At 47.3% G+C, this 25,567-nt stretch overlaps 1 protein-coding gene across 3 annotated transcripts in view; it reads left to right on the forward strand.

Annotated features, from left to right (window-relative positions):
- The window catches only part of LOC106565213 (plexin-A1), a 256,630-nt gene that overhangs the window by 127,974 nt on the left and 103,089 nt on the right, over window positions 1–25,567 (forward strand). For all 3 annotated transcript variants that reach the window (XM_014132076.3, XM_014132080.3, XM_014132077.3), the window contains exons 5-9: window positions 6,493–6,593; window positions 9,290–9,413; window positions 10,143–10,296; window positions 11,054–11,153; window positions 19,912–20,026. In XM_014132076.3, the coding sequence (XP_013987551.1) occupies window positions 6,493–6,593; window positions 9,290–9,413; window positions 10,143–10,296; window positions 11,054–11,153; window positions 19,912–20,026 (594 nt within the window). The remainder of the gene's footprint in view (window positions 1–6,492; window positions 6,594–9,289; window positions 9,414–10,142; window positions 10,297–11,053; window positions 11,154–19,911; window positions 20,027–25,567) is intronic.

Below are 25,567 nucleotides of genomic sequence, written 5' to 3' on the forward strand. Positions count from 1 at the left end.
CCATCACGGCCCTAATGGAAGTTAGGCTGTCACGAGATAACACTCCCCTCTTTCTCTCGCTTTTCAGTTTGGTGTTTTTCGAGGCGTGTCGGAACGATGGGGAGATGTGATCACATTAGGGGAAGAGGGATGGACGAAAGGAATAGGGGAGATTATGTTTTAAATAAGTGAGATGTCGCCTCTCAATCATGCCTCGTTTGTATGGGTAATTCTGTAGATTTGCTGCTCGATTGTGATTGGATGGAAAGAGGGTGTGGCATGTGACTGGCATGGAGAGAAGCCACTCAGAGCCCAACGTAGGGTGAACGGGTTAAGAATTTGGCATGTAAACCACATAAAGGTAACACACATAACCATGCCATTGACATTTAGTTGTTTTGGATTGTTTGTTTTGGTCTTTTGGCCAGTGGCGCAGCGGTCTAAGGCACTACATCTCAGTGCTAGAGGTGTCACTACAGACCCTGGTTCGATCCCGGGCTGTATCACAACCGGCTGTGATCGGGGGTCCCATAGGGTGGCGCACAATTGGCCCGGCGTTGTCTGGGTAAGGGGAGGGTTTGTAAAATAAGAATTGTTCTTAACTGACTTGCCTAGTTAAATAAAATATTTGCCTCCCAAAGCACTTTGTTACAAAAAAAGACGATGCAAGTAGAATTGGATTGGATTTAATTCGATTGCTTTGCTAGCGCTCATGCTATCTATCCTCTCCCTGTGTAGACTAGCCGTTCCATAGAACACCTACAAGGCATGGATGATCGTCTTTAAAAAAAGTACCACCATTTGTCCTTTTCTTTCTTTTTCTCACTCTTTCTTTCTTTCTCTCTTTCTTTACTCTCTCTCTCTCTGATAATGGAAATGCCAGGCGGGGGAGAGAGAGAGGCGAGGCTTGTTGTGCCTCAGTCTTCAAAAAGTCAATTTACAAAAGTGACAGAGTAATTTACCATGGAGCCGTGTATCTCCTCCAGCAGTTAATTACCAGGGCCCATGGCCTGTCTGGCTGCTTCCATCTCTCTCTATCACACCTGGGTCCAAATTCTATTTGAAATATTTCAGATGTTTTTTTTTTTTTTTTTTTTTTTACTTTAGGCTGCCCGGAGTGCCAGCTTGGCAGGATTGGTGGGCTTTGTCATTTTGAGATCTTTTTTGTTATTGGTTCCATTATGCCAGTTAAGCTCATCGACCACCAGATGAAGTATTGAAATGATTTGGAATAGTATTTGAACCCAGATCTGGAGAGGAGAGGCTAGTGGGAAGGTAGGACTGGACCCAGGGTATAAAGGGGGGATGAGTACCGGAGATAAAGATTTTGATTAGACAAGCTTAGAATTGGAATGGAATGGGCCTCTGTTGATGCGATTGGAGATGAGAGGATAGCTATCTTTCTCGCTCTCGCGCTCTCTCTCTCGCTCTCGCGCTCTCTCTCTCTCTCTCTCGCGCTCTCTCTCTCGCGCGCTCTCTCTCGCGCGCTCTCTCTCTCGCTCTCTGCTACTCTACATAGCCTTGGACAATTTCTACAGAGTGAGCTGAACATGCGTCGGCACCCATCTAAATGCTGACAGAAATGATGACATGCTGTTGTCTACCAGGATGAGTGTGTAGAGAATGTGTACAGTGCCATAGCGATCTCACTCGTTCGTTCGCATCTCAATTACTGATTACTTCCTGCTGACCTCTTGCCAGGTCCCCCTCGAAAAACCTCAAGGGTCTTTTCCTGCTTAAATAAAGGTCAAAAAATAAATAAATATGTAATACAAATTTGGGGAGGAATGGCATGTTAAAGAAGACGACTTCTCCCTGTCCTCTGTCTGTCATATACCACACACAGCCGTGCATTACAAACGCACGTTCATTCTCATTCATCTCCATTCATTCTCATTCATCTCCATTCATCTCCATTCTTTCCAATTCATCTCCATTCTTTCCAATTCATCTCCATTCTTTCCAATTCATCTCCATTCATTCTCATTCATCTCCATTCATTCCAATTCATACTAGGTAGTACATAGAGTACTAGAGCATGTCAAGGACTCCAACTCTGCAGTATGTGTAGCCACTCGGGGAAACTTGAAGAAGCTGTCTCTATAGAAGGCCCAATTGTTGCTAGTGGAAGTGCACAGAAGGTTAGGAGGAAGTGGGCCCTAATGGGTAGTGTAATGGGAATAGACCGGGGCTCTGGACTGGAGAAGGGTGCTCTCGGTCTGAATGGGGGGTGGTCTCAGAGTTGGTCTTTGGTCGGAAGTGACAGCATCGGGGCCGCTGAAGAGGGGAAATATGTTAGGAAGGGAGGAATGGTGAAGGCACAGATGGAGAGAATGAAGAGCGAGTGGTAGAAAGGGAGGGAGCTGAAAGGGCCACAGAGGTTGAGAAACGAGCAGAGAAGACGAGAGGGAGAGGGAAGAGGCTAGCAATCACAATGGAGGCTACGATATTGGTGGTTTCATGGGCCCATCCATTGCCTCCTCTCCTTGTCCTACAGATGGATATATATTGAGCGAACACAGGTCAGTTTCAAAGGGTATGACGTGTCGTCCCCCCCCCCCCCCCCCAGCACTGTTTGTCTCCCTTCTTATCACCAATCAGTCAACGTATCAAACAGACCCCCAGTCATCGATCCGCCTAAGCCCTTACAATCCAGTCAATAAGGACGCTAGCCTGGTTTTGATAATCCTGCAGCCGGCTAGCTTAGCAACACAAACCACCGCTGCACCGATTCCCCATATATCCCCAATGGAAGACTATGCGCTAAGTCGCTAGCACAAAGCGCTAGGCTACAATACACGCTCATGACTCCTCTATCATTCCCCCATCTCCTCTAATACATTGCCTCCCGTCCGTTTTGATTTCTGCTGCCGTTCCCGGGCCGTATCGATTCCTGCGGCGCGGTTCGATGCGAGCACAGATTAAACCCGCGCGGCTGATGGAGGATGATAGACGTTTATTGAAATGGGGCGCTGCACTAATGCTAGGGAGAGTCGCGTGGGAGGGGGGGAGACTGACGCTATGATGATGGGGAATAACTGTAGCGCCTTTCTCAATCTCATCATAACCTGCTGGGAGTCAGCTGGCTACGTGACAGATGAGTTCTGACAGGCAAGCTGAGCTGATTCAGTGCTGCAGTACCCCCCCCCCACTCCCCACCCCTAGCCCCAAGTTTTTGTTATAACCCTGCACTGACACAACTCATCTACTATTCAGCGTTTTAAGCTTGTGATTGATTGGAAATGGGTACGTTAATGCTGGGCTAAAGCAAAACCCTACACACCCTGTCCCCCCCCACCCTCCTGAGATCCATGATCGAGGAACACTGCCCCAAGCGACTAGATAATCCACTCCAGGGAAAGAGCCTTCCATCTGGGGTAGTTGTCTGTGGTGTCCCCCTCCCTGTGTTTTTTTCTGGAGAGTCCTCCATGGCCCCTACCGCCATTTTTATTTTATTTTTTCCCCCTTGATTTTACGGTAAATTAACGCGTCTATTGAAAGCTTTACGGGGGCCTTTGAGCCATCGGGCGTCCATCACAAAGCCTGTTAGCACTGCGTTTTAACTGGAGGTGATGGCATGTACGGATACTGTAAAAACAGATTGGAGGACAAGGGTGGAAACTTTATAGCTGGAGATCTGTCGTCGTCTATAAATAGTTGAGCGTGACAAAAGGAAGGAGACGGAAAGTGGGATTGAGTTACAGCTTTGGTTTCCATTTGTAAATAAAAAAGCAAGATGGCGGTAGTTTATAAAGGTCATTTACGCGATGAATGTAAAAGAGCCTACGGGAATGCTCTTTTATTAACAGAGGCAGACACACACACACACACACACACACACATACTCCTCCCCACTCGTTAAAACAGAGGATTCCACATGCGAGAGGGGTCTTATATCATAGAGCCTATCCGCTGCGAGAAGCCTCTTCCTTTTTCTATCATTCTTCAGCACCACTTAATTTCTCTCTGCGTCCCGTCCAGGCAGCCGGCCAACTCCTCACTTGATGCTTATGGGATCCTAAGATAACCATCCTTCAGGCTAGAATATAGAGCAGATATACACTACCGTTCAAAAGTTTGGGGTCACTTAGAAATGTCCTCGTTTTTGAAAGAAAAGCAAAAAAAATGTGTCCATTAAAATAACATCAAATTGATCGGAAATACAGTGTAGACATTGTTAATGTTGTAAATGACTATTGTAGCTGGAAACGGCAGATTATTTTATGGAATATCTACATATGCGTACAGAGGCCCATTATCAGCAACCATCACTCCTGTGTTCCAATGGCACGTTATGTTAGCTAATCCAAGTTTATCATTTTAAAAGGCTCAGTGATCATTAGAAAAACCCTTTTGCAATTATGTTAGCACAGGTGAAAACTGTTGTCCTGATTTAAAAAGCAATAAAACTGTCCCTGTTTAGACTAGTTGAGTATCTGGAGCATCAGCATTTGTGGGTTCGATTACAGGCTCAAAATGGCCAGAAACAAAGCACTTTCTTCTGAAACTTGTCAGTCTATTCTTGTTATGAGAAATGAGGGCTATTCCATGCGAGAAATTGCCAAGAAACTGAAGATCTCGTTGACCGCTCTGTACTACTCCCTTCACAGAACAGCGCAAACTGGCTCTAACCAGAAGAGAAAGAGGAGTCGGAGGCCCCGGTGCACAACTGAGCAAGAGGACAAGTACATTAGTGTCTAGTTTGAGAAACAGACGCCTCACAAGTCCTCAACTGGCAGCTTCATTAAATAGTACCCGCAAAACACCCGTCTCAACGTCAACAGTGAAGAGGCGACTCCGGGATGCTGAGTTGCAAAGAAAAAGCAATATCTCAGACTGGCCAATAAAAATAAAAGATTAAGATGGGCAAAAGAACACAGACACCGGACAGAGGAACTCTGGCTAGAAGGCCAGCATCCCGGAGTCACCGCTTCACTGTTGACATTGAGACTGGTGTTTTGCGGGTACTATTTAATGAAGCTGCCAGTTGAGGACTTGTGAGGCGTCTGTTTCTCAAACTAGACACTCTAATGTACTTGTCCTCTAATGGGTTTAAGTGTGTTTTTGCTTGTGCGTTTGACAGTGCTGCTCCCACCCAATGGTAGGAAATGTTACATGTTGTGGAGGAGACGGTAGGATTCAGCCCTATGGGGGCATCTGACACTCTTATGTACAGTCATTTAGCAGACGCTCTTATCCAGAGCGACTTTCATTTATTTTATTGCACTTAACCCTAATTGCTCCTGTAAGTTAAATAAAGGTTAAGTGCCTTGCTCATGAGGCACGTCGGCAGATTTTTCCCCCCTAGTCGGCTCGGGGAATCGAACCAGCGACCTTTTTGGTTACTGACCCAACTCTCTTAACCGCGTGGCTACTTGACGCCTCTCACCACCCCCACCACGTCACCACCTCGCCACAGGAATGGTGGGCGGACACACACACACACACACGTTTACCGAGATGAGCTCTACTGTAATGGGGGGAGACACACAGTGCTTTACGCTTATATCTATATATTTATAGGCACGCGGACGCACGTGCAAACACACAATTCATACACACACACACACACACACACACACACACACACACACACACACACACACACACACACACACACACACACACACACACCCCATGACCATCTCCTGACACACATACTTGACCAGGCCCATCTCCTAACCCCTCAGCCTGATGAAGTCCCTTTACCATATGTCCCTTTTCTAGCTTCCTCCCTCTCCTCATCCTCCCTCTCCTCATCCTCCCTCTCCTCATCCCCCTCTCCTCCACTCCTCCTCTCTTGTTGTAAAGTGAGCCTCCACTTGGCTCACCTCCAGCTGGTCTCTCCCAGCTGGTCTCTCGTGTGTGTGTGTGTGTGTGTGTGTGTGTGTGTTTGAGAGACGGAGACAGAGGATGTGTCGCTGATTGCCCAGGTGTGTCTCCACGCCTGTGTGTTTCCCTCACCCTGCTCCAATGACGACCCCCGGGGGGGGGGTGTTCAGTGGTCTTACTTACCCTTTTAGAGGGATCCGTTTCCCACCACATGATTTTAAAGGGAGCCTGCAGTAGAAACAGTAGTAGCAGTAGTAGCCTGCAGTATCCAGCCACCATATCACAGGCGCACACACACACACACACACACACATACACACACACTTGCTAGCCATCTGTCATCAGCCTACTCTAGAGTAGAGGGTTAACTTACAGGCTGATCCTGTGGAACATGCATCAGCAGGCTGTTACCTCTAATCGCTGTGAAGTAGTTCCACACACACACACGCGCACCGTCATATTTGCACACACTCCCATGCTGTCGCTCGCTGTTACGCAGTCCCGCACACGCACACTTGCTTGCACACCCGCGTGTGTGTGTGTGTGTGTGTGTGTGTGTGTGTGTGTGCGCCATCCTACTTGCATGGTGTGCACTCCATTTCTTTAATCTGATTTGGAATGCCAACAGCATTCTCTCTCGCTCTCATTTCCCCCTGTCTCTCTCTCTCTCTGTCTCTGTAGGTGAGCAGGGTACCAGTGGAGAGCTGTGAGCAGTACACCACCTGTGGTCAGTGCCTGGGCTCCAAAGACCCCCACTGTGGCTGGTGTGTCCTTCACAATGTGTAAGTTCACGCTCGACGATGAGTCTACCCAAATAGTTAAGCAAAGGCATCTCCTTCAGTTGTTGTGAATTGGACAGGGCAAAAACAACATCTCGAGATTAGAATTTAGATATGTCGATGTATACTCGAGGCTTCTCTGGAACGGGGTGTGTTCGTCTGGGTAAAGCATTATCCCAGAATTGAAAAGGTTGATGGCATCTCCTATAAGAGATGACGTTTGTTGCGGTCTTTCTTTGGGAGATCACCTTATGCTCGTGTGTCAGAATAGAAGCAAGTCCCCGCAGCAATGTTCCAACACCTCCTCTCTTCCCAGAAGAGAGGAGGCTGTTATAGCAGCAAATAGGGAGGATCAACTCCATATTAATGCCCATGATATTGGAATGAGATGTTTTGACCATGTAGTGTATTATTTTAATATGGAGTTGATCCCCCCCCCCCCCCCCCCCCTGCTATTAACAGCCTCCTCTGTTCTGGGAAGGCTTTCCACTAGGTGTTGGAACATTGCTGCGGGGACTTGCTTCTATTCAGCCACAAGAGCATTAGTGAGGTCGGGCACTGGTGTTGGGCGATTAAGCCTGGCTCGCAGTCGGCGTTCCAATTCATCCCAAAGGTTTTTGATGTGGTTTGAGGTCAGGGCTCTGTGCAGGCCAGTCAAGTTCTTCCACACCGATCTCGACAAACCATTTCTGTATGGACTTCGCTTTGTGCACGGGGGCGTTGTCATGCTGAAACAGGAAAGGGCCTTTCCCAAACTGAAGCCACTGTGCCTCCATCTTGGCACTCTACATGTGTTATTCCATACTTTTATATTAAGTGAGCTAAACATTCAACTTTTGTATATTTTTTAAATATAAAATATACATTTTTCTTAAAGTACTAAAGTACTTACTAATGTTGCTGTCCCCACTTCAACAACAAAAATACTTAAATACATGCAATTTTGTTCTTGAAACATTTGAAAAGAAATACTGTAGAATTCCATTCATTCCTATGGAGGACTGTTTCTCCTGGGGAGTGCCAATATGGCCGACCGGTGGCTTCAATGGCCATTACATAGCATCAGCAATCCAGGGTTTCTATACGTCATTGTTGTGTGTGTGTGCTTTCGTGCGTGTTAGGAAAGCGTAGTCGGTGTGCGACTTCTCACCAGACACAAAAGCTATATAAGATACACCTGGTGTCACAGTGTGGCTCTCTTTCTCTCTCTCCTCTCCCTCTCCCCTCCTCTCCTCTCCTCTCCTCTCCTCTCCTCTCCTCTCCTCTCCTCCTCTCCTCTCCTCTCCTCTCCTCTCCTCTCCTCTCCTCTCCTCTCCTCTCCTCTCCTCTCCTCTCCTCTCCTCTCCTCTCCTCTCCTCTCCTCTCCTCTCCTCTCCTCTCCTCTCCTCTCCTCTCCTCTCCTCTCCTCTCCTCTCCTCTCCTCTCCTCTCCTCTCCTCTCCTCTCCTCTCCTCTCCTCTCCTCTTCTTCTCTCCTCTTCTCTTCTCTTCTCTTCTCCTCTGCTGGCTAACATGACTTCAGGGTGTGTGGTTATGGGATTTGTGTGTGTTTGTGAGCTCATTGAAAGGTGAAGACCTCACGCAGCACTGTGTCTCCAGTGTTGGCAAAACGCCAGTTCTGGCTGTTCGCTCCCTTAATTAATGCTTCCACCTGCGCGACGACGACGCGTCACTCCATCTGACCGGCAGGTGTGTGTGTCCATGAGCATGCGTGGGGATTCTGTCTGTGTGTGTGTGTGTGTGTGTGTGTGTGTGTGTGCATTTGCAAGGGGTGGGGGGTGATTCTAATTTGAATTGAAGACGCGAACGAGGCCGGCGAAGGCGACGGAAATGCAAATGAAGATCAACTCGAGATGCTGCTGACCTCCAGTCACAAAGCCGTTGACCTTCCTCGCCCGAAACGGAGCACACCGCTCACTTCCCGTTTGATGGCGTCCCTCGTTCTATTTTTAGCCCACAGAATGGCATGTATTTACGTTCTGTGTTTTTTTTTTTTGCCCTGCGGCGTTAGCTTAATAGAGTAAAATGTGTCTGGGTCGTCGGCCGTGCGACGGTCCTCGCAGCAACGCTAGAGTTAGGTTAACAGAGACGCGCGCTAAAAGATTATACGCTAGCACGGACACACACACACACACACGCACAAACACTTGCTCTCTCCTCATTCTCACCCCTCTCAAGAAGGGGGTTGAGAGAAGGCAGGTCAATACCTGTTTAACTCTCCAGGGATCTTCCTTTAGGGTTTAATGAGTAATGTGGTCTGCAAGCAATATCCCCATGACGTGTGTGTGCGCTCGTAGACGTGTGTTTGTGTCTGCCTCCAAATGTGTGTGTGATCCAGTGGGGAGTGGTTGGGGGTCAGGATTCTGCTGAGTGAGAAGGTTGGTAAATCAAGGCTAAGATGAGGCACTTTGCATTTTTCCCTCTTTAAAAAAATAAATGTTTTATTGTCGAGCGCCGAGCCACCTGAAGTGTCAGTTCAGCGCATTTTCTATTACCACTGAGACGTGTTTTTGTGATGGAGAAGGTGGTGTGATAGCTGGTGGTGCAAATTGGAACGTCAGTGCACCGGTTGTCTGGTTTTTGCAGATGTCTGATCATACGGACGATGTTCCTGACGTGTGCGTGACGTGTCATCGTCAAACACTGCAAACGCCAAAATAAACCTGTGTGTGTTATTTCTGACTCTGTCCTCTCCTCCCAGGTGTTCCCGTAAGGTCGGGTGTGAGCGCGCGGATGAGCCCCAGCGCTTTGCCTCGGACCAGCGTCAGTGTGTGGAGCTCAGCGTCCAGCCCAAAAACATCTCTGTCACCATGTCCGAAGTGCAGGTGCGTGTGTCTTACGTGTCGGACACTGTCTGTGTTCCGCGAGGGAAAAGTGACCGTGTGGGAATGTTCAGATACGTCTCCAGCCAAGTGCTTGTCTCGTCGAAGACTTTTTAACATGTTCCCCACACTTACCTTGGCCTTCAATGTGTTCCCAGGCTATGTTCCGAACATCCACACTAGCTCACCACTTAGCGCTTAGTCAATGCATGGTACGCTAGTGTGGAATATTGGAACAGAGCCCGTTTAGGTCAGCAGGTCCTCACGTTGACGTGCCGTGTTGCACGTCCCCGTGTTAACCAGCCATATATTTATATGTACATATTCTCATTCACCCCTTTTCGATGTGCGTGTATTAGGTAGTTGTTGGGGAATTGTTAGATTGCATGTTAGATATTGCTGCGCTGTCGGTACCAGAAGCACAAGCATTTCGCTACACTCGCGCTAACATCTGCTAACCATGTGCATGTGACCAATAACATGTGATTTGATGTTAATAATGCTTGTGTTGCGGGGTGTCGTTCCAATAGCTACGCTAACGCGCTAGCACTCACACTTCGTTCTCAGCTGTATGCTAAGTGCTAAGCTAGAGTATTGGAACCGAGCCCATTTAGGTCAGCAGGTCTTCACATTAACCCTTGGCCGTTATATGGTATATATTACAAGTCTCTCCCCCCCACTTTAACTGTGTTTTATAATGTATCCCATAATATTTAATTGATTTGTCGCCAGCTGGTGCTGGAGGCGCGTAACGTCCCCGACCTCTCTGCGGGGGTCAACTGCTCCTTCGAGGGCTACGTGGAGACGGAGGGGCGCATCCAGGGGGGTCGCATCTACTGCCTGTCCCCCTCGGCCCGTGACGTCATCCCCATCACCCGCGACAAAGGTGAGAACTCCGTCTGGTCCAAGGCGCCTCTGGCGTACGCCGACAGTCTCATGGTTTCCCAGAACCTGCAAAGGAAGAGGCTGTGGCTCCGATAAGGATGTCACAGGCGCCGAAATGAAGACTGTTGGCGTGCGTCAGTCAGTGGAGGCTGGTGAAGGGAGTAATGGGGGAGATGGAAGGATTGGAGCGGTGTCGGTGTGTTTAATGCCGTTCGTTCCTTTCGTTCCAGCCATTCCAATGCCCTGCCCTTTATTGTCCTACGGCGTTCGCCGTCTTCTCAATGATTTTGCCTTGCACATTTCATGGCTTTATTTGGATAGCTCGATAATACTTTCAGAGTTTTTTTTCTGCCACTACCCATGTTTGGCCCCTTAATTGTTCCCCAAAGCACCAAATACACCTCTATTGTTTATCCTCTCCAAAGTGACACTTAAGAGTGTTCAGAAGTGGGTCCCGTTACCTTGCGTTATCAGTCCTAGCGTCGTCACGTCACAGTGACACCGCTGTTGCCTGAAACACCTGTTCAAAAGCCCTGAGACGACGGAGCCGTATATTTAGATTCCCCCAGAAGTGACACGTTTAGACTTAAGTTCCTACAGCAGATTTCTTATCGGCCATTATGCGTTGTTATCAGCTCTAATGCAATCTAATGGTCCCTGTGATTCTTGGAGCTATTTTTACCCCTGCTTACAATCTCCAGGGTCTCTAATGCATGACATAAATGGTGTGTTGCTAAGCGACGTGCGTGTCTCTGCAGGGGACAAACGGGTGGTGAAGCTCTACCTCAAGTCCAAGGAGACGGGCAAGATGTTCGCCGGCGTGGACTTTGTCTTCTACAACTGCAGCGTGCGCGCGTCGTAAGTTCTCTAACGTTTTTGTTGTTGTTGTCGTGCGTTTTGTGTTTAACGTTCAGGTTTTTTTTTTTTTCTCTCTGCTTTCTCCCTTCTCCCCCTTCCCCCCCTCTTCTTTCTAACTGTTTTCCCTCTGGTCCTCTTGTGTTACACTGCCCCCTGAGAGGACGCAGTGAGCCTGGGCGCCCGTACACATCCCCATCACCACCTGTGACCTCCGTGCACATAGGTGGCTTATGTTACCGCCGCTGAGCGAAAATTCGATACCTCCGTATATGACGAGATATCGAGGTTCCTCGGCGGTAATTCTACCCTTGTGATCGTAACGCTCTGTAGCTGATAATAATATCATTATAATTCATTATTTGCCATCGACAGTCCCTGGTATTGGTTCCCAAACGCACTCCTGATGTCTAAAATAGAGGCGGAAGGGTAGTGGTTAGAGCGTTGGGCCAGTAACCGAAAGGTTGCTGGATGAATCCCTGAGCAGACAAGGTAAAAATTGGTCATTCTGCCTCTGAACAAGACAGTTAACCCACTGTTCCCCCGGGCGACGATTTAATCCCCTCATCGCTCTAATTCAGAGGGGTTGGGTTAAATGCGGAAGACTCATTTCAGTTGAATGCATTCAGTTGTACAACTGACTAGACATCTCCCTTTCCCTAAAAGTATCTCATTACCTGGGTAATACATATTCAAGTACATATCAAAATCTGCCCAGTGAAATGAGCTTTGTGTCGTCGTTAGTGTTTAGGTTATTTCAAAAACAACCTCTGTTTCCCCAACCCAGTCTTTTGCCATGACTCTGGAGGCCCCAGCTTAGTAAAGATCTTAACCACAACCAGCCAGGCAGGACCTCTGGGGGAGACTCTCCCCAGGGCAGATAGACTTATCCTAGGGTATTAGGGTGGACTAGACCCCCCCCACCCCCCCTCCCCCGCCCGCCCCTCCCCTGATTGGGTATTAGCCGCAGGGCAGCAGATGGCTAGGGGGCCCCATAGGTCCCTCAAAGCCCAAAATCCGAGTCAAGTGTCCCCCGTGCCAGTCAGATGAGCCTCCTTGGAGAAAAGGGACCCATCGCGGTACCCCCCCTTCACAAAACACATACACACCCCACTAATTAGTTCAGTTGGGTGTGGTATTAACAATGTCAGGCTTGTGGGTTCAATCCCAGCTAGGGCCTCTAAAGAAACCTCTTCAATTGGTAATGCTACTGCAACGCTGGGGCTTCTAGTCGCAATATTAGCCGCAATAAACCCGCAAATATGATAAAGGACTTGTGTAACGGAGTTGACATCATGTCTACAATATTAGAGAGGATACACGTCTATGCAGATGACAGTGATCGATGCTGATTGCCGAGTAAATCCCATTGCTTGGTAAATCTAATCCAAGATTTTGGTTACGGAGTGGTCATTTTTTTGCTGTTGTAATGATACCGAGTTGACGAGGAAAGATGCTGAGTAAATCCTATTTGGCTGGCACTCGTGCCTCCGGACCACTTTGCTCTGGGCATCTGTGCTCGGCGTCTGATGATGAGATCAGACTGGTAATGTCATTTCCGTAATGACTCGGGCACGACTCGCGGAAGACGCGCTCAATATTTCAAGACCGTGTGATCATTGTTTACCGAGATGAGCTCTACTGTAATGGGGGGAGACACACAGTGCTTTACGCTTATATCTATATATTTATAGGCACCCGGACGCACGTGCAAACACACAATTCATACACACACACACACACACACACACACACACACACACACACACACACACACACACACACAGACCCAACCTCCAAAAAGAGCTTCAAAAGCACTTGAATCATTTCTTGCTGTTCCACCATAGACGTTTACATGCATAATGGCATTACAATCGCTGTCGCTAAGGGATATGCTCGCTCAATGTTGAAAGACATGGATACATATGGATATAGTATCCCATATGGATACAGTATCTACCCCCCCATCTCCCCTCCCCCCACCCACCCACCCGTACCCACCATGCACCTACAAAAGAACACACCCCCCCTTCTTATTTATTCTACTGATTATGTCTTGGTCCCGCGCTTTAAAACATTCCATAAATTTACATAGCAATATTCATCTAATTAGAGATCCCACTGTTTCAGTTAAGGGTGGAGAAATTGAAATAGAAAACCACCCGCGGCCATGATTACTTCTTAATTCAATATTTCCATTAAAAAAAATTAAATCTCCCTCCCATTTACGATTTATTAGGACTAATGTGGATAGTCTGGCAATAAAGTAGGGTTTGATGTCTCTATAGCAAAGAATGAAGACCTCCTAAGCACCTTTTTTTCCTGTGGTTAATTTTGTTCAGGTAGTGACTGGGTCATCTATTGTGTGATTGAGCGTCCTTACGGTCTAATTCGGTATATAGACGCCGCAGGAAGCCGTGTTGGTACTCGGTCTTCCAGAGATGCGCGGAGAGAAATGGTTTGGAACGGGACATGGAGGTAGACGGAGACAAAAAGAGGGAGATACTTTTTGAGAGTGTGACAATATGAGCAAGACGTTCCCGTTTGTCAAGGTCCAAAATACTTTGTACCCGCCTGACCGTGACATTGGGGCAAATGCGCTCATGCGCGATACGCAATTGCACTTACATCCCCTTGTACAAACTTTGGTCCAAAGCCAGGTAATCAGTAAATGCTGTAGTGACTAGAGCAGTGAAGATCGTTTGAAATCTATCAATGAACCTACTTGCTATTTACATCATTAAGCACTGTTCATTTGAAATAAAAGGCACCTTCCTGAAATAAGTCATTTGATCAAGTACATGTTGCCAAATACAGTACACCTCAGGCTGATAAAGGTTATAAAACCCTTTTTAAAATAATCAAACCAAAGCTAGAGAGAAACCACAGCCTATTGGGGGGGGGGGGGGGGGCGCGCTAAGGTTGGCGTAGCTCGATTAGCATTTCAGTATGAAAGGATTCAATAAGCGTGGCTGCATGGGGAGCGCGGCTTCTCCTTTTGATGGTTTGGACGGTCACAGGGTGTAGGGCAGCTACAAGGGGTCCATGGAAAGAGGCCCACCTCCAGACAGAAGATTAGGGGAGGTTGGATATCCTCAAATGGGTTTCAGTGGGTATCCCCCGAGTTCAAAGACTTAGGATGGACGCTAGCAGGGGGGTGGTGACTAGCGAGTTACTTGGGGGGGGGGTGTGCATGGAGAGGCCTACTTCCAGGTCAATGGAGGAGTGGTCGGGGGTCCCCATATGGCGCCTCAATGGCCTCCTTGGGTGGGTAGAAAGATACAAGGTACCCCCCCTTTCCTATTAAGCCATATAACTGTTATTGAGGTATTGAGCTCGTTCCTCCTTAGGGAGGTAAAGAAGGGTTAGATAGTAGGGGGTCGTTGCATGCTGCTTTTCTGCTCGTTATACCAAAGTCTTAACTCTGCAAACGGTACGCTCATTTTTCCATAATGAATAAATGAAGGGAAGAAATAAAAGGATCTTTGTCTGGTAGATGCATAGCCTACATTTAACCAGTTTGGGGATTTGGCTCGCGCCGGTTCCCACTTTATGGAAAATCATACTGTGCTAAAATGGCATGCTAATGTAATTCCAAGTGTTCTTTGTCCAGGCTAAACAAATGCTAGAAACATAGCGAACCAACCGCTAGGCTAAACTAGCCCTTAACTAAGCTTACATTTCAGCCTTGTGCAAACCTAGCTTAGCTTAGCCTAATCAACCCTCCTTCCATTTTTTTTTATTTAACTTTTATTTAACTAGGCAAGTCAATTAAGAAGAAATTCTTACTTACAATGACGGCCTACCAGGGAACAGTGGGTTTAACTGCCTTGTTCAGGGGCAGAACGACAAATTTTTACCTAGTCAGCTCGGGGATTTGATACTGCAACCTTTCAGTTACTTGCCCAACACTCTAACCACTAGGCTACCTGCCGCCTGGTTTGATGCTGGAATTAGAGGCCTATAATTTCCATACAGAAATGTAGTTGTAAACAAAACTCTTGCCTAGCCTGACCTAGCCAGCATCCATTTGTTTATATAAACTCTAGCCTAGCCTGACCTAGCCAGCATCCATTTGTTTATATAAACTCTAGCCTAGCCTGACCTAGCCAGCATCCATTTGTTTATATAAACTCTAGCCTAGCCTGACCTAGCCAGCATCCATTTGTTTATATAAACTCTAGCCTAGCCTGACCTAGCCAGCATCCATTTGTTTATACAATGATGAATCTCCTTGCTTCTCTGATGTCAGATTAAGAGGCCTGTGATTTCCATTGCTCATTTTAAATGGACAGGCTCTCTCAGCACAACGCTAAATTGGTCAATTAAAGGCGCTTTGGGATTGAATTAAAGCCTTGGCCTCTGATCCTTACGAGGGGGGGGGGGGGCAAAAATAATCTGGGTAACGTTTGATGGATTCAGATCGTGTGCGACTTTAAGAGCTTTGAGTTAAAGCCCTGTTACTCATGCCTGGCCCTGGAATCGGGGACATTCCGTTTTACACAGAGAAGCGCACTTCTGTGCGTGTTGTGAGTGTTTGGGGATCGATTGAGCTACATTTGTGAGTTAGGTCCCCACGGATCATGTCAGACGAGGAGACGGTGAGAGGATTTCAGTCTGGTTTTAGGTCGTTCATCCGCTTTGGAGGCATTTTGTGTGTGTTTTTTTACACATTAACCTAAAGAAACTATGATTTGTTAAAGACGATGAGTTGAGTTGATGAGTGCAGTTTGTTGACAGGCAACAACTGGCTGACCTTGTCAATACATAGACATGAGGTAATAACATGAGGTAATAACATGTTCAGTCTTAGTTTTCTGTGCTGAAATCATTAGCTTTTGGAGAAATGGAGTTCATGCCCTGTTTCTGGTAGCAAAGCGATGGAGGACCAACATATCCCACATCGCACCGCTACCATCCAGAAGGCGAGGTCAGCACAGGTGCATCAACGCTGGGACCGAGAGATTGAGAAACAGCTTCTATCTCAAGGCCATCAGACTGCTAAACAGCCATCACGAACTCGGAGAGGTTGCTGCCTACATGGAGCCCCAATCACTGGCCACTTTAATAAATGGATCACTAGTCCATGTGGTCCCGTGTGGCTCAGTTGGTAGAGCATGGCGTTTGCAACGCCAGGGTTGTGGGTTCGTTTCCCACGGTGGACCAGTATGAATTTTTTCTTTTTAATTATTGTTATTATTTTTTTAAATGTATGAAATGTATGCATTCACAACTGTAAGTCACTCTGGATAAGAGCGTCTGCTAAATTACTTAAATGTAAATGTAGTCACTTTAAACAATGCCACTTTAATAATGTTTACATATCTTATATTACTCATATCACATGTATATACTGTATTTTATACCACCGATTGCAGCTTGCCTATGCCGCTCAGTCATTGCTCATCCATATATTTATATGTATATATTATTATTCCATTAGATTTGTGTGTATTAGGTAGTTGTTGGGGAATTGTTAGATTACTTGTTTGATATTACTGCACTGTCGAAACTAGAAGCACAAGCATTTTGCTACACTCGCATTATCATCTGTTAACCATGTGCACGTGACCAATACAATTTGATTTGATATATAAACCAGACAGAAGAGCCCCCCCTCTTCTATACCTCTGTCCCAGGAGGCTTCTATACCAAGCTCTTGGCTACACCCCTCCCTCTCTTGCTCTATCCCTATCTCTCCCTCATTTTCCATCTCTCGTACAATCCCTGGCGTCTCTCCCGCTCTTTCAGGGAGATCCACCTGCTTTTGCTCTCTTCTCTCTGGGCTCTCTGCTCATCACTCGCTAACCTCTGTAGAGAGAGAGAGAGGGTAAGTAGAGAGAGAGAGAGGGTAAGTAGAGAGAGAGAGAGGGTAAGTAGAGAGAGAGAGAGAGAGAGTAGAGTAGAGAGAGAGAGAGAGAGGGTAAGTAGAGAGAGAGAGAGAGAGAGAGAGAGAGAGTAGAGAGAGAGAGAGAGAGAGTAGAGAGAGAGGGTAAGTAGAGAGAGAGAGAGTAGAGTAGAGAGAGAGAGAGAGGGTAAGTAGAGAGAGAGAGAGAGGGTAAGTAGAGAGAGAGAGAGAGGGTAAGTAGAGAGAGAGAGAGAGGGTAAGTAGAGAGAGAGAGAGAGAGGGTAAGTAGAGAGAGAGAGAGAGAGGGTAAGTAGAGAGAGAGAGAGGGTAAGTAGAGAGAGAGAGAGAGGGTAAGTAGAGAGAGAGAGAGAGGTAAGTAGAGAGAGAGAGAGAGAGAGAGTAGAGAGAGAGAGAGAGAGAGAGAGAGAGGGTAAGTTGAGAGAGAGAGAGAGAGAGAGTAGAGAGAGAGAGAGAGAGAGAGAGAGGGTAAGTTAGAGAGAGAGAGAGAGAGAGAGGTAAGTTGAGAGAGAGAGAGAGAGAGAGAGAGAGAGAGAGAGTGAGAGAGAGAGAGAGTGAGAGAGAGAGGGTCAGTTGAGAGAGAGAGGGTCAGTAGAGAGAGAGAGAGAGAGAGAGAGAGAGAGGGTCAGTTGAGAGAGAGAGAGAGAGAGGGTTGAGAGAGAGAGAGAGGGTAAGTTGAGAGAGAGAGAGAGAGAGAGAGAGTGAGTAGAGAGAGAGGGTAAGTTGAGAAAGAGAGAGGGTAAGTTGAGAAAGAGAGAGGGTAAGTTGAGAAAGAGAGAGGGTAAGTTGAGAAAGAGAGAGGGTAAGTTGAGAAAGAGAGAGGGTAAGTTGAGAAAGAGAGAGGGTAAGTTGAGAAAGAGAGAGGGTAAGTTGAGAAAGAGAGAGGGTAAGTTGAGAAAGAGAGAGGGTAAGTTGAGAAAGAGAGCGGGTAAGTTGAGAAAGAGAATGGGGGTAAGTTGAGAAAGAGAGCGGGGGTAAGTTGAGAAAGAGAGCGGGGTAAGTTGAGAAAGAGAGCCGGGGGTAAGTTGAGAAAGAGAGAGAGGGTAAGTTGAGAAAGAGAGAGAGGGTAAGTTGAGAAAGAGAGAGAGGGTAAGTTGAGAAAGAGAGTAAGTATATAGAGAGAGAGAGAGGGTAAGTTGAGAGGGTAAGTTGAGAGAGAGGGTAAGTTGAGAGAGAGAGAGAGAGGGTAAGTTGAGAGAGGGTAAGAGAGAGAGAGGGTAAGTTGAGAGAGAGAGAGAGGGTCAGTTGAGAGAGAGAGAGAGAGAGAGAGAGAGAGAGAGAGAGAGAGGGTCAGTTGAGAGAGAGAGAGAGAGAGAGAGGGTCAGTTGAGAGAGAGAGAGAGAGAGAGGGTCAGTTGAGAGAGAGAGGGTCAGTTGAGAGAGAGAGAGAGAGAGAGAGGGTAAGTTGAGAGAGAGGGTAAGTTGAGAGAGAGGGTAAGTTGAGAGAGAGGGTAAGTTTGAGAGAGAGAGAGGGTAAGTTGAGAGAGAGAGAGGGTAAGTTGAGAGAGAGAGAGAGAGAGAGAGAGAGAGAGAGAGAGAGAGGGTAAGTTGAGAAAGAGAGAGGGTAAGTTGAGAAAGAGAGAGGGTAAGTTGAGAAAGAGAGAGGGTAAGTTGAGAAAGAGAGAGGGTAAGTTGAGAAAGAGAGAGGGTAAGTTGAGAAAGAGAGAGGGTAAGTTGAGAAAGAGAGAGGGTAAGTTGAGAAAGAGAATGGGGGTAAGTTGAGAAAAGAGAATGGGGGTAAGTTGAGAAAGAGAGCGGGGGTAAGTTGAGAAAGAGAGCGGGGGTAAGTTGAGAAAGAGAGCCGGGGGTAAGTTGAGAAAGAGAGAGAGGGTAAGTTGAGAAAGAGAGAGAGGGTAAGTTGAGAAAGAGAGAGAGGGTAAGTTGAGAGAGAGAGAGGGTAAGTTGAGAAAGAGAGTAAGTATATATAGAGAGAGAGAGAGGGTAAGTTGAGAGGGTAAGTTGAGAGAGAGAGAGAGAGGGTAAGTTGAGAGAGAGAGAGAGAGGATAAGTTGAGAGAGAGAGAGAGAGAGGGTAAGTTGAGAGGCAGGGAGGGAGGGGAGAGAGGGTAAGTAGGGAGGGAGGGAGAGAGGGGGTAAGTTGGGAGGGAGAGAGAGAGGGTAAGTTGGGGAGGACGAGAGAGGGTAAGTTGGGAGGGAGAGGGTAAATTGGGAAGGAGCGAGAGGGGTAAGTTGGGCGGGGTAAGTTGAGAGGGACAGGGGGGGTAAGTTGAGAGGGACAGGGGGGGGTAAGTTGAGAGGGAGAGAGAGAGAAGGTAAGTTGAGAGGAACAGGGGGGTAAGTTGAGAGGGAGAGAGAGAAGGTAAGTTGATGGGGAGAGCGAGAGAGAGAGGGTAAGTTGATGGGGAGAGAGGGTAAGTTGATGGGGAGAGAGGGTAAGTTGATGGGGAGAGAGGGAGAGAGGGTAAGTTGATGGGGAGAGAGGGAGAGAGGGTAAGTTGATGGGGAGAGAGAGGAGAGAGAGGGTAAGTTGATGGGGAGAGAGAGAGAGGGTAAGTTGATGGGGAGAGAGAGAGGGTAAGTTGATGGGGGAGAGAGAGAGAGAGAGAGGGTAAGTTGATGGGGAGAGAGAGAGAGAGAGAGAGGGTAAGTTGATGGGGAGAGAGCGGAGACAGGGAGGAGATTGTGAAAGGGGGAAAGACAGAATGCGGACAGAGGGAGGGGAGAACAGTGAACAGACAAGGATGGACAGTGAGAGAAAGAGAAACAGGACGAGAGTAAAGCCAGAGCTCATTTAGAATGACTGGAGAGAGGTTCAGAGTCAACCGAGTGAGAGAGAGAGAGGTTGATTCTTTTCTTACATAGTTTCTCACGCTGAGTGTGCCCAGCCTGTGTTGTGTTTCCTAAACGCGATCTGTCTCCCCCATCCTCACCTCCAGGTGCCTGTCGTGTGTCAACGGCTCGTTCCCTTGCCACTGGTGTAAGTACCGTCACATGTGCACCCAGAATGCCAACGACTGCTCCTTCCAGGAAGGCCTCGTCAACATGTCCGAGGTGAGTGTCCCCCCCCCCGACACACACACACACACACACCCCTGACTCCGAAACCCACAACTGAAGACTTGCTGAGCGGATGTGAAGACTTGCTGAGCGGATGTCTTGGTACACAAGCACATGCTCATACGAAGCGCACACACACACACACGCTTGTGCATTCTCATCCTTGCTGTTGCGCTCCTTTTGTGTCTCCTTTTGTTTATTGCCTCACTGGGTGCTGTTGGCACTGTGGCAACACCGCTTGTATACAGAACGCCAGGCGGTGTTTCGGGTTTCCTTTCCGTCGGCGGGCTGAAGGAAGGAATATGGAAATGTGGCCTTGTTCTACAATATCCAAATGCTTCATTAGCATAAAAGCTAATATCAATCGCGCGTCTCCCCGTCTTCTCAGCCGCTCGTACAGTGGAATAGCAAGTGGGGACCGTCGCTGTTTGTCGACTGGTGTGTAGACGCGCGCGTACTAAAAACACCCCCGGGGCATATCGACAGACACACTCTTGCACTGCGTGCTCCTTTTTCGTAGTCCTGCTTACACTATACGGCCATAACACACACACACACACACACACACACACCCTCTCTCTCTCTCTCTCTAAAACACACGCACACACACCCTCTCTCTCTAAACACACACACACACACACCCTCTCTCTCTCTAAACACACACACAGACAGACACCCACCCTCTCTCTAAACACATCTCTTGTACGCAGTCTTATCGTGAATGTTTTCTGAATGCCAATCCACTGTCCTCTCAAGTGACTGACAGTCATGCTTTACTCTTAAGCATAATCCATCTGATTCAGTCTGAAACACACACACACACACACACACACACACACACACACACACACACACACACACACACACACACACACACACACACACACAAGGTCGGCCTTATTTACCGACAACGCTAATTAGTTAACCTCAAATCCAATTACACACACCCCTCGGGTTTTAATCTCTCCTCCAACCGCAGCCGTTGAGCGTTAGCGCTCTTAGCGTCGGCGTGGCGGCGTTCCCCGTCACATCTCACCTCTTTCCTCCAAGCGGAGCGGGGTAAAACGTTTAGCAGCGCAGCCTGTGGTTAGCATGTTAGCATCACGCCTTATCTCTCCTCTCCAAGCGCAGCGCTGTCATTTCAGAGCTGTGGCGTTAGCGTGGAAGTGCCTGCCCTGGCTCCGGCTCTCTGGCTAAGCGGCAACGTGGACTTGCCTTTACGCCTCGGAGAGTAAATCAGGCGGATTAACGCTCCCATCTGTAAGACACGGGGTGTGCCTGGCTGTGCTAGCGTGTTATGTTTGTGGTGGAGAGGAACTGAGGGGGAAAGGGCTGATAAACAGGAAAGGCCTGTGGGGATGGCGAAGAAGGGAGGAAGGGAGAGGTCTGTGGAGAGGGGATAGGAGCTTTTGAAATGTTTATTGGTGTGTATTTGTTTATATTGTTTGAATGTGTTTGGTTTGTATGTTATGGAGTGTGTGTGTGTGTGTGTGTGTGTGTGTGTGTGTGTGTGTGTGTGAGAGGTGTTGGCCGCGAAGTGGATTGGGTGACCTTGCCTGCCAGGGCGTCTGTCTGTCTCTGTCTGTCTGTGTCTCTGTCTGTCTGTGTCTCTGTCTGCCTGTGTCTCTGTCTGCCTGTGTCTCTGTCTGCCTGTGTCTCTGTCTGCCTGTGTCTCTGTCTGCCTGTGTCTCTGTCTGCCTGTGTCTCTGTCTGTGTCTCTGTCTCTGTCTGTGTCTCTGTCTGGCTGTCTGTTTGTCTGTGTCTCTGTGTCTCTGTGTCTGTCTGTCTGTCTGGCTGTCTGTTTGTCTGCCTGTCTGTGTCTGTCTGTGTCTCTGTCTGTGTCTGCCTGTCTGTGTCTGTCTGTCTGTCTGTCTGCCTGTCTCGGTCTGCCTCTCTGTCTGTCTGCCTCTCTGTCTGTCTGTGTTTCTGTCTGTCTGTCTGTCTGTCTGTCTGTGTTTCTGTCTGTCTGTCTGTCTGTCTGTCTGTCTGTCTGTGTCTGTCTGTCTGTCTGTCTGTCTGTCTGTCTGTCTGTCTGTCTGGCCCTTTCGTTCTGTCTGTCTCTCTCTCTCTGTCTGTCTCTCTCTCTGTCTGTCTCTCTCTCTCTGTCCCTTTCATTCTGTCTGTCTCTCTCTCTCTCTTTTGGTCTTTCTCTGTCTCGCGCTCTCTGTGTCTGTCTCTCTCTCCTTTAGTGTTCTTTCCTCCTATACACCTTATGTCTCCCTCCCCATCTGTCAAGGGTCGGCAAGTGCTCTGGGCACAGTACCAGAGCGTGTGTGGTTGTGTGAGAGAGAGAGTGTACTATATTCAGTGTGTATGGCCTGCAGGTTAGTGTTTTCCGTCATCAATCTATTTCTGGAGGCAGCTCTGCAGTGTGATCACTAGCTAGCACAGCCACAAAGTCATAAAATCTTAACTGAACCCTAACCTTAACCACACTGCTAACCCTAATGCCTAATGTTACGAACCATCTCGTAGCCCGTAACCGAGGGAGACAACGCAGAGATATAAAGAAATAGAAGAAACATACTTATTAAATAGAGTGAACTATATCCAAGTAACAGTGGTGTGTGTAGTCAGTAGTGTGAGTGGATGCGTACCTAGACGGTGATAATGAGGGGTGTTGAGAGGTGCCAAAACAAACAAACACAAAGAAGCCCCAGAATGCCACAACAAAAAAACAACGGTGTGTCTGCATGGAGTGAGTCTCCTTGATGTATGGGGGGAAAGGTGCGTTTATCCCCGGGATGCACCCGGGCCCAGGTGTGTCCCATTTCGCTGACGACCCTCACAGCTCCGCCCACCGACATCCTATTAAGGAAAACCAGAGCAGAAAAAGAATTTGGCAGACAGAGTGGGAGGGCTGTCGTCACACTAAACCTAACCTTAAGTTATCATCCCCCCCCCCCCCCCCCCCCATGGATTCTTACAATTTGGCCAATTTTGACTTTGCAGCTGGCCTATCTAAGGGGAAATTGCTCCGTTCTGCCTCCAGGACAATACCCGTGACAATCAAGGTCAACCTGCGTGTGTCGCCCATTTTAAGAATGAAACCCAAAATTAGCTGTGCTGATCTGGGAACAGTTTTGCCTTTTTTAGATCATAAGGAACCCGCTTAAATGGAGAGGGGGAGGGGGGGGGGCCCTGATCCTAGATCAGCACTTGTACCCTGAGACGCTTTCTGAATACAGACCAAGACCTTTATCAAAGGGAGGCCCTTGTTGGTTGTTATTGGTTGAAAGAAGCCGACTGACTAACAAAATGCTGCTGTATTTGTTTATGCGAATGAGATGCGAGACATTTGAGGGGGTCGCGGGGGGGGAATGTAATGAGTGACATTTACAAATCAAATATGCATAAATCAACGTGCCACCGACAGGGCGACAAACAAAGCAGCGCGTCAGATGCGACCAGGCAGAAAATTACAAAGAGGAAGAAATAACTTTGAAAAAAGAGAGAGAGAGAGAAACCCTTCACTTTGTGAGTTACTATAGTACGTTTCTTCTCTCCCCTTCCATTTCTCCCTCCCTCACTTTTCTCCCTCTCCCCCTCTCCGTCACTCTTTCTCTCTCTGTCTGCTCTATACATTCAAGTAACCGACATATTTTTTTTCCGCGCCCTGGAATGTGTCGCTGCCGGGATGAATATTTTAGTCCTCCTCATAAATTCACCACCCTGTTTCTCTCCCTCTGGTCTGATACGCACGGATGGACAGAGGGGTAAATGTAGGGCTGTCCCCGACAAAAAAATTATAATACAATTTAAAAAAAATAAAAAATATTGGTCTGTTCTTTGGACCAATCAATTTTTAAACATTACCCTATGTGTTTTAATGACATGAACTATATGCTTGTCTGATGCTGTTTGATTAAATAAGACCGGCGTGACTTGAGGGAGCCAGAGATCAAGATAACCAGAGGAGAAGAACCTTAACCTGACCCGACTTATCCTCCTGCCTCTCAGGCTGGCCTTCGCACATTCTCCCGTTACTCAGCTGAAGTTGCTGGTAATAGGGATACACCAGGGGTCGGCTGCACCAGGGGTCGGCTGCACCAGGGGTCGGCTGCACCAGGGGTCGGCAACCTTTCTCGTGGGGAGTGCGAATTTGTCTTAAAATGTCTACCGACCTGCGTGCTGGTTATGATTTGCATCTGCTCATTTTTGTGGAACAGTCATTTAATTTCTAATAATGTCTTCGTATCTCAAAATCATTCATGTGGTTAATCAAAATTATATCCACATCTAAATGAAAATGATACAAATCTAACAGTAACTTCTATTGCCATTTCCAACTATGTAATAATAATTAAGAAAGCCTGCATAAAGCCAACAAATAAACATTGCAAATAAATAAATCAAATACAAAAATCCTATAAATCACATTGGCTTTGCATGGGGCCCGTCTGCAACAAACTTGCATCATTGTATCAGCTATTAACTTGGGTCCAGCCTGAAGATCGTGCTTGCAAACTTGCAACATTTTCTAAAATATTCTGTGCCAGTGAGCTCAGGACAGACACAGCTGTAGGCTATTTGCCCAAAGGATAAGAAGTAATCAGGTAGGCCCTATTTTATGACGTTTCCAATGGATCAGAGCATGGCATTTGTCCCTTTTCACACTGAGTGGTTATCGAAAGGGAGAGAGCTGGAAAGATTTCTCAAATACATTGAGGAAATATTGTCATTCTCAATGATGTGAAAACAGACCACGCTTGCTTGCTTGTTTTGAGGTGAAGAAAACATTCCATTGAGAAGCTCCATAGGTCATTAGTGTCTGTTTTGAATGTGTTTGGTTTGTATGTTAAGGAGGTGTGCGTGTGCGCGTGCATGTGTGTGTGTATGCGTGTGTGAGGCTATTTTGCCAGTGACGTGGACTCAGAAATACTATCTGATGCCCAAATGGGAACATTTATATACCTACATTTGCTCACAGACCAGGTGCTCATTTGTACTCGACATTGACAGTAGCGCTCCGAACAAAAGACGAGGACTAAATTGACAAAACTCATAAATGGAATGAAATAAACCCGAAACTTGTTTCTCACAAGTGTAGCATAGGTTGTGCGCTCTGCAAACAAATGTGTCCACTCCGACAATGAGAACGGTAAACGACTGGAATAATAATATATTGAAATGCATTAACAGAAATGACCATGATAAAAAAAAAATGTGGATTAGAAATGATAGGAATTAGAGGTACATGTTGGCTACTACTGGAGATATATGTAATGGGGAATTAATAGACACTAACAATCAAACACAAACAATTCACGCGATGAAGTTATGAAACCAATGAATGTGCACAAATTGGCCCGGAGAGCGCACATTGGAGAGAGACTTGCGTTGGGCATCTCAGCCACCCTCCCCTTCTTCTTGGACTGTGCCTTCCCCGCGGCCTCCGAAATCGATTATTTCCCCGAGACAGGTGTCTCCTGTGCTGTATAATTCTATTTCTATATTTGCTACTGCTCAAAAAAAAAAAAGAAGGCTGTTGGTCGAACCAAGCTTCTTTATTTCCCCTATCGACAAAATAATCGA

The sequence above is a fragment of the Salmo salar genome, chromosome 12 (assembly GCF_965601325.2).
Source record: "Salmo salar chromosome 12, fSalSal1, whole genome shotgun sequence".
NCBI classification, from domain to species: Eukaryota; Metazoa; Chordata; class Actinopteri; order Salmoniformes; family Salmonidae; genus Salmo; species Salmo salar.